Source organism: Leptonychotes weddellii, chromosome 3, assembly GCF_054177405.1.
Source record: "Leptonychotes weddellii isolate Sample4059 chromosome 3, ASM5417740v2, whole genome shotgun sequence".
Classification (NCBI taxonomy): domain Eukaryota; kingdom Metazoa; phylum Chordata; class Mammalia; order Carnivora; family Phocidae; genus Leptonychotes; species Leptonychotes weddellii.
The window spans coordinates 164,754,839-164,767,230 of record NC_138371.1 but is presented as its reverse complement, the minus strand read 5'-3'; the positions used below and the strand labels follow the sequence as shown (position 1 = coordinate 164,767,230).

General features: G+C 56.6%; 2 protein-coding genes across 5 annotated transcripts in view; one reads left to right on the top strand and one right to left on the bottom strand.

Annotated features, from left to right (window-relative positions):
* The window catches only part of STK24 (serine/threonine kinase 24), a 111,258-nt gene extending 105,588 nt beyond the window's left edge, over nt 1–5,670 (top strand). For all 4 annotated transcript variants that reach the window (XM_081815128.1, XM_081815129.1, XM_081815126.1 and 1 more), the window contains 2 exons: nt 1,343–1,479; nt 4,605–5,670. In XM_081815128.1, coding sequence (XP_081671254.1) covers nt 1,343–1,479; nt 4,605–4,641 — 174 coding nt within the window. In that variant the 3' untranslated portion in view covers nt 4,642–5,670. The remainder of the gene's footprint in view (nt 1–1,342; nt 1,480–4,604) is intronic.
* Nucleotides 5,671–9,554: 3,884 nt separating this feature from the next.
* FARP1 (FERM, ARH/RhoGEF and pleckstrin domain protein 1) overlaps nt 9,555–12,392 on the bottom strand; it is a 75,507-nt gene continuing 72,669 nt past the window's right edge. The window contains exons 23-26 of the mRNA XM_081815512.1: nt 12,272–12,348; nt 11,834–12,082; nt 11,428–11,579; nt 9,555–9,909 (exon numbers count right to left, since the gene is read on the bottom strand). Coding sequence (XP_081671638.1) covers nt 9,828–9,909; nt 11,428–11,579; nt 11,834–12,082; nt 12,272–12,348 — 560 coding nt within the window. The 3' untranslated portion in view covers nt 9,555–9,827. The remainder of the gene's footprint in view (nt 9,910–11,427; nt 11,580–11,833; nt 12,083–12,271; nt 12,349–12,392) is intronic.

Here is a 12,392-nt window from a genome sequence, read left to right as displayed (position 1 = left end):
TCCCTTGCTTTCCTGTAATCCTGCCACGGGCGCTCCACGAGGATCAGTCGGGCCATTAGGGGAAAATGACATAGATATTTCTTACTCTTCTGAAGCTGTGTGTTTTTTACTGGGCATATGAAGAAGCTGTGCCGAAATCGTTACTTGGAATTAGTGAATTAATTCTCAGCGTGATACTGTTCTGAACTCCCGGGCGGCTCTGCTTACATGTTTTTATCGGTAGTGCTCCATAGCCGCGTGTTTGACGTGTCCGGTGTACATCATTTTATGTAATTCTGGTAAAACTCACTAATAAAGGATCTTTGTCCCCGTGTCTGCACATGAGGCTGTTCCTGACACCGGAGCGTGCGTGCGGGTGGCTCCCTCCCTCTCGGCTGATAGAGCCCCTCCAGCAGCGCTTTGGGCAGGGGAGCCTGGGGGGCTCGCAGGGCAGGGCGGGCGGGGGAGGGCCGCCGTTGTAGGAAACTGGGGAGGCAGAGGTTAGGCACTCAGGGCTTGTGAACACTGCTGTAGTTGGTTAGGTGATCGGGAGTCCTAGGTGGGCGCGGGCGGCCCCTTGCTGGTCCACCGTGGCAGAGTCCGTGACAGGGAGGGGCGCAAGGTGTGGTCGCCGGCCTGCGCCGCCCTCCTGGTCCTCCGTGTCCCTCTTGCGGGGGGAAGGGGGCAGCACGGTCAGGATGGGGCCGATGCTGGCGGGGATGTGTTCACAGCTGGAAAAGCCAGAGCCAAATGTGAACCATTTCCTAAAGGCGCCGTCGAGGAGGGGCTCCTGCTCTGGGAGCCTCAGTCACGCCCGGTGACTGAACAGCTGTCTTTGTCCCGCATCCCTCCCAGAGGGGGACTCAGAGCCATCCGCCTTACTGAGGTCGTGCCGGGGACACCGCTGTGATTCCTGGTGGGCAGGGGAGGCGCTCGGTTGCGGGCAGTGGAATATTTTGACAGCCCTCTGGACCCAGAAGGCCGTTTGCCGGGATCATAAGGACCGGCTGCCATCAGGGGCGGAGCTGTAGGCGGCCCACGGGGCAGCTCCGTGGGAAAGCGGAGCCGAGCGGTTGGGAAGTGGTGCTTCTGGTGTAGATGAAGGTTGAAGCAGAAGAAGAAGGGTCAGATGTCACCACCAGATCTTGGAAAGGTGCACAGAAGGCCAGCCGCCGCTGTTCTTTCCTGGTGAAGGTAGTGACTTAGGCCTAACGAATGCCCTTTCCACACAGTGTCCCCACCAGGACTCACGCGCCCGGGGCGGCAGTGGGGGGTCACACATCGCGTCCCTCCTTAAAGGAGGTGCCCCCCGATTCCTGTGCCCGTGTGGGTCATGCTGTTCTGCACGTTTGTGTGTTTGCAGCTGAAGGAGAAGAGCCAGGCGTGCGGAGGTAACATGGGCTCCATAGAGGAGCTGCGAGGGGCCATCTACCTGGCGGAAGAGGCCTGCCCGGGGATCTCGGACACCATGGTGGCCCAGCTCATCCAGCGGCTGCAGAGGTAAATGCCCTGTTTGCCCCCTGCCTTTCCCAGTCCTTGCTCGGTCGCTTTGGCGTTTTGCTCCTGGGCTCTGGCTGTTTGCTTCCTGGGCACACGGTTGAAGCAGAATCAAGTCAGAGAAGACTTCAGTTCTGAGTTCTAAAGATCACCGCGAGGGAATGCTAGGAGTCCGGAAACCATGGGGGAGGACCACAGACTTGGTGCGCTTGGAGCTCTTGTCATGTGATGAATACCGGGACCTTAAGACCCCTGTCTGCTCCTGGTGATGCCGCCTGACTCCACCAAGAGGGGAGCTCCCCCACCCACTCTCAGGCTTGTTCTAGGAGTCCCCCTGGGGAGGTCACTCTGACTGCCAGGACTGAAGGGCAGTCCTTTGGGGGTGTTACAGAGAGGAGGTGTGCTGTGACCCGAGCTCTGCTCCACACCCCCAAACCTTCATCGCTCCCCAAGAAGCCAGCCGTGTCATTGCTTTGAAATTCACCCTCCAGGTGAATTGTCCAGTCTGTTCCAAAGACCTGCTGAGCCTTGATGAAAGTGAGGAGCATTTCAGGTCTTGCCAGAGACGCTGGCTTGACAACATGGAGAGAAGCTAGGGGCGTGTTGGGTGTTTTTGCACCTTGGAAGTGATGATCGAAGGGGCTGCCCTCTGGCCTGTGAAGCGTCCTGATGAAGTGGGACATGGGGGTAAAACCTCGCTGTGGCGCTGAGGCCCCCCCCCCCCCCCCCGGCTCAGGGGCAAACGCCGTCCCGGCTCGCCCTCCCGCCCTCAGTGCCGGCCACACAGTAGAGCCCATTGACTTGGCTGCCTTCACTTCGGTGCAAGCGAAGGGACCGGACCCGCTCTACTCGTTGGCTTTACCCCCCTCCCAGCTGTCGCTACTCACGCATGACAGGCATAAAGGAAAACAGAAGTCAAGTCCCCGGGATGCTCACCCCCACACAGCCGTGCCAGAGTTTGTGTGTGTCCGTCGGGGCGACGTCCCTCACGCAGCACCGCTGAGTGTCCCTGTTCATCCTGGGACGTGATCCTTGTTACCACGGAGGCTTTCCCCCCAGTACCGACGAGTAACTTAATGGTCCGTTGGCCTCCTTTCTCAAAGCAGCGCACAGTCCAGTTGTGATATGCAGAGCGCCCCAGGAACTGGTGGTGCCATGACGGTCTCGCTGTGCGCTTGGTTTTCTGCTTGCACAGCGCCCCTTAGGACTGATGCCCACCCTGTCCCGAGTTGGCCGAGCTGCTCCGAGTGACGCGCGTCCCTGACTCGATCGCCCCGCAGCTCCGGGGCATGGAGGGCACGGGCGCGGCCGGGGGTTAGGTGTCCCCTCTCCTCCCGCCCCGTGGCGCCCGACACAGCTGGTCCGGCAGCCAGTGTGGGCCACACCGCACGGTTTGGAGCTTTCTAGTTTCCTCCTGAGAAAGTAGTAAAAAAGGAGCAAGTGAAATTAGTCTCCATAATACGCTGCGGAGCCCACTGCGTCCCAGGTCTTTGCTCATGTCAGCAGCGTAAACCGCTGTCAGTGGGGTATTTCCCGTACGTTTCAGCCGCACGTCCTCGCGATCCGGTGTGTGTTTCACGCTCAGCACGTCTCCGTGTGAACCCGCCGCATCTCTGGACCTTGGCAGATACACCCCCCACTGCCCGCGTCATGTTGGAAGCCGTACTTTCCAGTGATGCGCTAGGACGTGCCGAGTCCACATTCTTCTCGTCTCCAGACCATTCTGTCTTCTCTTTGCTCTGTGCTGTGTAGACCTGCTCCGGGGGGTCCTCCACTGGTCCCTGCAGGCCTTAGCTGGTGCCGTGCGTCCACTCCTGTGAGGCTCCCAGGCTCTTCCTGTGTGTGCCCCACCCAGGTGCCACCAAACCACGGTGGCCACTGCCACGGCTTTGTGCCCAGTTTGCTCCCAAAGGCATTACTTCAGTGGATCAGTCACTTCAGAAAAAAATAAGAGCCGACTTGTGTCTAAAGCGTTTCAAAGACGTGTGTATCTTAATTTGAACGAACGGGGGGGGTCCTTTGTGCGGCATCAACAACTCCCGTGGCTTAGGCATTTCTCTTTCTTGGAAAACGAATCTTAGGATCTATGGCTACAGCCTGCTTTTCCAGAGGCTCTTACGTAATCATTTGTTCTCTGGGAGAGCGCCCAGTGTTTGAAACGCCTCAGAAGAGCTGCTGTAGCTTGGAAGGTTTGCGATTGCTCCCATTCAACGTGTCCTCAGCCCTCTCCCGTGAGTTGGGCTCCGTTTTGAGGTGGCTGAGGGGATGTTGGCCATCGGGGACCCCCTGCCCTGTTTTGTCTTCCAAAGCAAGACAGTACCGCACGATGATCGGAACCGGAAGAGCGAGCCCGTGACCCACCCAGTGTGGCCCGGTCACGATTTCCGGCGGTGCTGGGTCGCTTCCGCCATTGTAGGTAGATCACAGAGGTCCTGACCTGAGCCCAAATCAAGCCGGCTGTGCCAGCCAGCCCCCCACCCTCATATAATTACAGTTTTTAGTGTGTTTCTCGTTCGGTTTGCTTAATTTATTCAACCCTTTCTTTGCTCTGGACATCAGAGTTGTTCCCTAATCTTTACAATGACGGAAAACCCCGAGAGACCTCTTCGTGCAGCATACATTGCTCCTTCTCTGGACCACATTTCTGAGACAGCTCTCGGGAGGGGATCACTTGCACAAGCAGCCGTATTTTTGTGGCCAGTGGGGGTTTCCTGGGCTGAAAGTCCAGTCAGCCGTGTGTGCGCCCCTGGGATCTCACGGCGTCCTCGGGTGTTGCTGATTTTGTGGTTTTTACAAGTGGACTGTAAGCGGAGCTGTACCATTTATTGTTCCAGGCACATCTTTTTTTTCTCCTGAGAGACTGAACACGCTCTCGCTCGTTAACGTACTAGTTCTTCCACTGAGTTTAACTTGTCTGTGAGAAGTGGTGTCAAAATCATGATTTTCTTAGTTTTTATGAATTCTTTGTATACTAATTAACCCATTGGTATTTGCGCCACCTAACTGTGTTATGACTGGGGATTGTCTAGTCAACTAGGATTTCGGCGCTGGTTTGACTTTTTGTATGGGGGTTGTTCCAGAAATGACGTGCATTCACTTCCATTTCTCTTGTTTTTTTCTTTCCCTAGATACTCTCTAAGTGGTGGAGGAACTTCAACCCACTGAAATTCCTTTGGCATTTGGGGTTTTGTTTTTTTTTCTTCATCCTCCTCCTCCTCCGAAAACGTCCACGAGAGCCTTTGCTGACCCCGCTGCCGCGGTGTGCCATCCAGGGGCCCCCCCCGCCCCGCCCCCCCGGCCGCGGGTGCCCACCGGCCCCGGGTCGCGCGGCCCTCCCTCGCCGGCCTCTGCCCGACGGACACGCTCAGTGGGGTGGGGAGGGTCGGCTCCTGCAAGCGATCATTTTATTTTCTTGTTCTTGTTTTTTAATTTTAGCCGTTGTGCACATATCAAGGAAAGTGTCTTTAAAAACAAAAACAAACCCTGAAATGTATATTTGGGATCATGACAAGGCAACTGAAGAAATGAAATCTCAGGTACCCTGCTTTAAGTGGGTGACTCCCCCCCCGCGGGAGACGGAGAATCGCTCTGGTGGGTCAGTGTACAGATTTGTATATAGTGTCATTTTTACGGAAACCCTTTTGGCGTGCATAAGGAATCACTGTGTACAAATTGGCCACGTGCTTCTGTAGATAATGTCAGTGGAGTAAATATTTGACAGGCCATAACTTGAGTCTATTGCCTTGCCTTTATTACGTGTAAATTTTGAATTCTGTGATCAGTGATTTGGGTTTTATTTTGTATTTGCAGGGTTTGCCGTTAATACTCCTTCATGCCCCTCTTACGGAACACTCCTCTTTGTACCTCCGCAAATGCCCGTCCCCCTCTTGTTTGCCCGGCGGCCCTTTGGGTACACGCACAGGTTGATTTCCTTTCATTTGATGGTACTATTTCTTAGTGTTTTGAATTGGAACATATCTTGCCTCATGAAGCTTTAAATTATTATTTTAAGTTTCTCCCCGATGAAGTGCTCTCGTCTTAACGTTTGTTTGGAATCGTACCACTGCTGGCCCCACGCCCACCTCCCGTCCTTCCCAGTAGGACTTCTGTCGCGCTCATAGTGAAACCCGCGTGTCATCTTGCCCACCTAAAAATGTCTGAATGCTTACACGAATAAATTTTATAACACACTTACTTTGCATACTTTTCCTTGAAACGTGACTCTTCAGGGGGCAGTGTACATGTTGTGTGTGTGTGTGAGAGAGAGAGAGAGAGAGAGAGAAGGTGAGACATTCAGCACTTCCAGAAAGAAGTGCCCACGTTCAAAATGCTGAGTGTCCGGGTCAACTCCCTGTGCAACTTTCAAAATGGAAAATGTGGCTGGATACTGCTGATTTGTGAAGTTGTGCTCTCTTCCCAGGGACCTTGACTAAGGGTGGCTTTGTTAAAGAAGCCCGGGGCTGCTCTCTGTCAGCTGGGGTCTGTGTGTGTCCTGGCCTGTGGCAGGGCCTTGCTGGCCCCGGGGGAGGCAGGAGGAATCCTTTCTCTGGGGTCAGAGCGAAGAATTCCTGCGGCAGTCCCTGACTAAGTACGTGGGGCGTCATGTTCTGTTTGTTGATCCGGATCATTGTCCTCGCTTGTTGGTGTAGCAGTTCCTGGAGGGGAAGACAAAGGATTTTTGGAAGCAAGGAAGTTACTGGGTAAACTTTGGGATGGAAGGTTCGATCGATATCTGCCGCCCCAGTGGCCTGGGTTACAGGGAGAGGACAAAGGCCCAGAGCCAGAGAGATTCAAGTGTGTGTGTCTTGTTTAGATTTGTTAATGGAGCGTCGTTTTGTTTTTTTTAAAAGCCTAAAATTAAGTCATGATTTTTTTTTTATTAGAAGCTGATTGATTAATTTCTATAAGGGATATGTTTTGATTAGGGGAAATAGAACCAAATTGCTGATTCTTACGTTGTGTGTTCTTCGGCAGCAGGGATGTTAACTTGGATGATAAAACTTGAGGATGTTTCATTCGGTGTTTCTACCAAGTATTTAGTATGAGGGAGTGGTTTGTTTCTCTGTGCGAGGCACAAGCCCAAGGTCAGTTTTGTTCGTTGCGGGAGAATCCCATAAAGCAATGACGCAGCATTCTCCAGAGGGCTCTGCTTGTCCGATTTTCAGCCAGCCAGTGTAGACAGCAGCTTTCTTAGAGTTGTGCACCTTTGCACGTGGACGGTGACCTCAAGAAGACATGCTGAAGCCGGTCTCCAGTGCGAGGAACAGGCACACTGGCGGGGACTGGGGTCTGATGAGGCATATTGGCGCGATGGTTACCCAGAGTCTGCAGCCCCTGGACGGTCAGCACAGCGCCACCTCCCGGGGAAAGCAGCGGATCATTCTTTCTGAGCTTACGTGGGCATCTTCCGTCGATTAAGCTTCCCCGGGGGAAGAAGTGGTTTGAGTAGCTTTGGAAAGTGGATCTCTTCCCGGGTCTTGTCTGGCCTGCCGCTTTCTGTGGACATGCAAGCCGGGGTCTGGTTTCCGAGGGCACGTGGGCTGGGGGCCGCTTCGTGAGCCAGGGAGGCGGGCCGTGGTGTAGCCCCGTCCGCACGGAGCTCCCGGCGGAAGCTGCCGCCGCTCAGCCAGACCTGCAAGGCCGGCATCTGGGATGCGTTCGCGGGCGCCTGGAAGCCTCCTGATGCCCCGCTCCCCCCGCCCCCCGGAGCTTCACCGCTCAGACCGGAGAAGGCGGCGGTGGACACGGAGGCAGTGGGCTGTGTCTGGCTGGGTTTTTAGGCCTTCTAGAAATTCTCTCCTGCGTCCTAGCCGGCTGCACAAGCGAGTGGCCGCCGGTGGGGTTTGGGTGCCTCGGCATTTGAGAGCTGGCCTTGTGATTATCGTGATGTGACCACGTGGCACACACCTTCTGAACCCAACAATGTTGTTGTCGGGCTAGTCTTGTGAAGAAGCATCTAGTGCAGTTTTTCATGTAGCATTTTGTACCTTTCTTTTGGCAAAATACGGTCCATTTATAAGCATTTTTCTATTTCTGCTATCAAATACGGGTGCTGTGTCAGGCAGGGGCCAATAAAGTTCCCAGAAAACCATTTCTGTAATTCGGTCTCGTGTGTAGGAGGAGTAGGCTGTTCCCCCCACCCCCAAATGTATACATTAAAATCCTAACCCCCAGTGGGATGGTACTGGGAGGTGATGAGGTCAGGAGTGATGGGATTAGGAACTTTCTAAGAGGCTCCCCTGCCCCCCGAGACCCTCCTCCCTTCAGGCTTGTGAGGACACAGCAAGACAATGGACTGTGACCCGGGAAGGCTCTCGCCAGACACCAGATCTGCCAGCGTCTTGATCTCACACCTTCCTGCCTCCAGAACTGAGAGATACGTTTCTGGTACTTGTTACAGTCGCCCGAACGGACTGAGACACTGGGTGTCTCCGAAACTCCCGCTCGGTTCCCGGCAGCTTGGACGTGGTCTCCGTCGCCCACGTGGTTTGCACTTCGAAGTCACGGGGGGAACCGCAGAGGTGCGAAGCAGCACGAGCACGGACATGCTTCGGACTCACTCGGGAGACGGACTAGACCCCCTCATCCCTGAGCCTTGTAGAATTCAGTGACTGGTGGTTTCTGGGGGAGAATTTTCCGGAGACTGCCTTTGTCCCATCAGCTGCCCCCTGCGCTCACCCTCCCAGGGAGTTGGTCCTGCGGCTGGGGTGTGGGACAAGCCTCTGGGAAATAGCTGGACGTGGAAGGTAGTCCCCCTCCCTGTCTTTGCTTTCATCCCTTGGGTTTTAGTCCTTTTATAGCACGGACAGGCTCCTGGCAAGGTTCTGCCTCCCCGGTTCCACGTTGTGTGTGTCTCGCGTGGCTGAGTCTGCTCATCGTCCCGTGTCCCCTCCCCCCCCCCCAGGGACTAGCCACGTCCACCCCTGGGCAGTTCCGTCCCTGCAACCTGCCCGCGTCAGACGGAAATAAAGACCAGACAAGGTGGGTGATGTTTTGCCTTAAAACTTCAATATGCTGGATTGTGGCGTGAGGTATTTTTATTCCCTTTTGTTAGTACTTGAAACCATCTGGTACACGTCGTAAGGCAAATGATAACGAACACATCTCGAGCTCCTCGTCCGTGGGTCCAGGTCCGGCTCCGCCGCGCCGGGCCGCGGGGCTGGGGTGCAGGTGCCGGGGGCCGCCCCCTCCGGACTGTGTCAGAAGGGGTTTAAGGACACTAGGGACTAGCAGCCACCCGATCTCCGCAGAGAAGAGGCAAACGGATTTTGACTAGTGGGCCCAGCAGGTCCTGGAGCCCTGTTCCCTGTGTAGTCCGACTGTCACGGATGCGCAAGGTCACTGTTGATGACCCCATGCCTGGGGGGGAGGGGGGATGAGTACAAACAGGAGAAAAGAATGTTCTTGAAGACGGGCACGATATATACTACTACCGAATGTGCAGTCCCCAACCCCAGTCGCGGGATACGGGTACGAGCATGGGGGCAGCTCACAGAGACCCTCTGAGCGTCACAGACCACAAATGGCCCTGGTCACTGACACCCAGGTCCTCATGCTTGGGAGACAGACCACAAACAGCACAGCTGAGCTCTCCCACCGCACACACCGCTCCTAGGACGGCGGCAGCGCGGGCCCCGTGCCGATCGCTGCTCCGCACGGACGACAGCCCGCCACGCTTCGTAAAGAGGAGTCACGGAGACGGGTTGGTCCGCTCGCGGGTCCGCTCGCGCCGGGAGCAGCGTCTCGGCGGAGCCTGGTGCCCCGAGGGGAACGCACGCAGTGAGCTGCAGACTGCTTATGGTGATCAAAGAAGTACGTCCTACTAACCTGCTATTATTATAAAAGTAGAAAGATTGAAAAACCGAAATCTGAAAATGATCTCATTTGCTTAAGACTCTGCCACGTGTATCACAAACATTGGAAAATCTTTTTTTTTTTTTTTAAACGCACCAGCCTAGAAATCAAAATAAAAGTTGTTTTTTTTTTTAAGACACTTGCCCTGTCTTTCGGCTGAACGGATATGGTCGTACTGCTTTTAAGGTGCAGCTGCGGAAGAAAAACGGTCATGTGGCGCTCTCTTAGTGACAAGGCTTTAATACCGGCACGAGCTGGAGACAGCCCACCGGGAGGACGACAGACGCGGAGCCCCCCCCTCCCCCCTGGGAGCACCGTTCTGCTCGGAGAGACAAGGGTAAACGCGGTGTCGTGGAGACCGAGGAGAGCTGCTGTACGACCACGCTCTGGGGTTCCAGACGGGTGTTAATTTTACTAGGCTTCATTAATACAGGGCACACGCAGGGTCTCCCAGGGACGCAGCCACGGCCGAGCCCCGCGACACTCGTGTCCTGCCCTCAGTAGACGTGAGACTCTTTGTGACTCGGGATGTGGGCGCGGGAGGCGGAGCTTGTCGCACTGCGGATCACCTCCATCCACCTGAGGCCAGAGAACGAGAGGAGGGTCAAGGGCCACGTTCTAGAAGCCTGCGCAGGATTTTTTTCTTCACGATACTCGACACACCTCACTACTTACAAAACACAGCACGGCGGTATTTGTAACGTGCTAGTTTAGCAGAAGGGTTCTCGAAGGAGCTCCTGGTACCCGAGAACACGAAAGCAAGGCTAAGGGGTTCCTCGAGGTGTGCCTGAGGACCAGTTTGAGAACCACGGGCCTGGGTGCTCCTGTTGTAGAGCCGCAGAAGCGCCCAGGACGGAGGGGTCCTGCCTGGCTGAGGCCTCCCAATCCCTGCGGGCCCGGGACCCGCAGCCTGTTTCCCACATTTGAGTATTTGCGGTACATGGGTGGCTCTCAACCCCAGGGACGAGGGCTGTCACAAGGAGGGGGCGCACGTGACCTTTGGTGGGTGGGGGGGTGCTCCCCATCTTCTAATGGCCAGGCCTCCCCCCTCCTCCAAAGAATTAAACGGTCTCCAATGTCAGCAGTGCCGAGGGTGAGAAACGGGGAGTAGAGCTTTTGAGAAATTCATCACTGGCCTGTTGAGGGTCTTGTCACTACAAGGCTCAACTGTCCTTGCTACCCCAGTGACACCGTCCCACCTCTGTCCAGGGCTCCCCGGCCCGGCTCAGATCTGGGAGGAGTTATCCCCTGGGCTCACTTTTCAAGCAGTTACTAGGAAGTGCTGTGGGGGGCACGGCGCTTGAACCCTGTTGCCCCTCAACTAGCTTTCCTGACGACTGGGCATGGGTCCTACCCTGTGGGCTCACGGGATCGGGGGCGGCGAAGGCACACGCTCTGGTCCCCTCAGCATGGCTAGGACAGCCATTTCTCCCTAAAGGGGCTGGTGACCCCTGGCCCTGCCTGGTCTGTGGCCTGCAGACCTTCCCCCCCGCCACCCCCCCAGCTGGTGCTTTAACAGTGACACTGGTTACAGGATCCCAGGCCTGGGGGCCCAGAATTTCTACCCGAAATGTTAGGAAATGTCTGAAATTGGTCAAAGGTGACAGTCTGGGTCTTTCTATCTTATTTGAACATTCCAGCTCCTGGGCCTCCCTCTGGCGCGCAGGCAACCTCACTAACAGTATTTGCTAACCCCGAGAAGCCCCAGGATTTGTTCCCTTCCTTGGGCGGTGGTCTGGCCCTAGAACCATCCGGCACGTTCTGACTGAATACTCCAGACACTAAAACCCTCCCTGGTCAGAGACTTAAAAGTGCACCGTGTGCAGCCTCGACACTGGACAGGTTAAGGGCGGATGTTATTCAACCAGGGAACTCTTGAGTTTCCCTTCCTTCTAGAAGAATAGAGGTGGATACGGGTGTCAGGCCAGGGACCACCTTCCTCACCTGTGTGCCCCGCCCCGAAGGTCAAGGCCAGTTTGGAAGTGAGTAAACGCCCAGGCCCACAGGGGGCAGCCCTGCACTGGGCTCGCTCGGGAGATGGGAGGGGGGCTCTCCTGGAGATGCCGGGGGTGGGCGGGGCGGGGCGGGCATCATTACCTTTCAAATGTATATTCGCTTTCAGCCCTGAAGTAGTACACGTGGGACTTGAAATGCAGCTTGAACACGTAGTCCTTGTGGATGTCCTCCGACTCCGAGGGAATGGTCAGCGAGTAGCCGAGCAGAGGGAGGCTGGCCAGGGGGTGCGTGTCCTGGGCAGAGTCAACAGAAGGGGGCTGTGGAGAGGTGGCCCCGGCCAGTGCGGCCTGCTCTGGCCCTGAGCCTTCACCTCAGTCCTCGCCCTCCCGTGTTCACTCAGGCCGCAGTGCTCCTCACGCACGCGGACAGCGTCCACCGTCCCCTGGAACCCAGGGTCCCGGGGAGGTGGCCTCCACCAGGCGGTTCGCCGTCCTCCCGGGGGAAGGCTGCCCCCCTCGCGGCCCCCTGCCCTGGGACCGGGGCTTACCTGGGGAGACTTGTAGAAGAACAGGCAGAAGTTCGTGAACACCACCCACAGCTTCTGCCACCCACTGCTGTTCTTGAACTTCCTCAGCAGAGTCCCGGACAGCTGATTCTGAAGGACAAGCATGTGCGTGAGGGGCGCCGGCCCAGGGGGCTGCTGCTGGCGCTCCTGGGCGGCGGGGTGAGGCTTCCTGCGTGATCCCCGCCCCCCCCCCCGGGGGTGCACTATCTGAGCCTGAGTTATCATCGCCTCTTACAGGGACATGTCCCCCGTGGTGACCTCAGTTAATCAGATCGTCCCCGTGCTGCATCTCACCCAGGGACCCTCCCCTACAGCCTGGCGCTCCCCCAGAATGCTCCGTCACTCCTGGACAACACGCTGGCGGGCCCCGCGCGCCCTCTGGTGGCCGTGGCCGGAACGCGGGCCGGCTGGGCCCTGCACCTGTGAGTCGGTCCCACCGGAGGAGTACTCCCTGCTAGAGACAGGCCTTCCACAGGCGTCCTGCTTGAACTCCCCAGCTCGGAGGCCCGGGGGCGGGGGGGGGGGGGCGGGGGGGGGAACG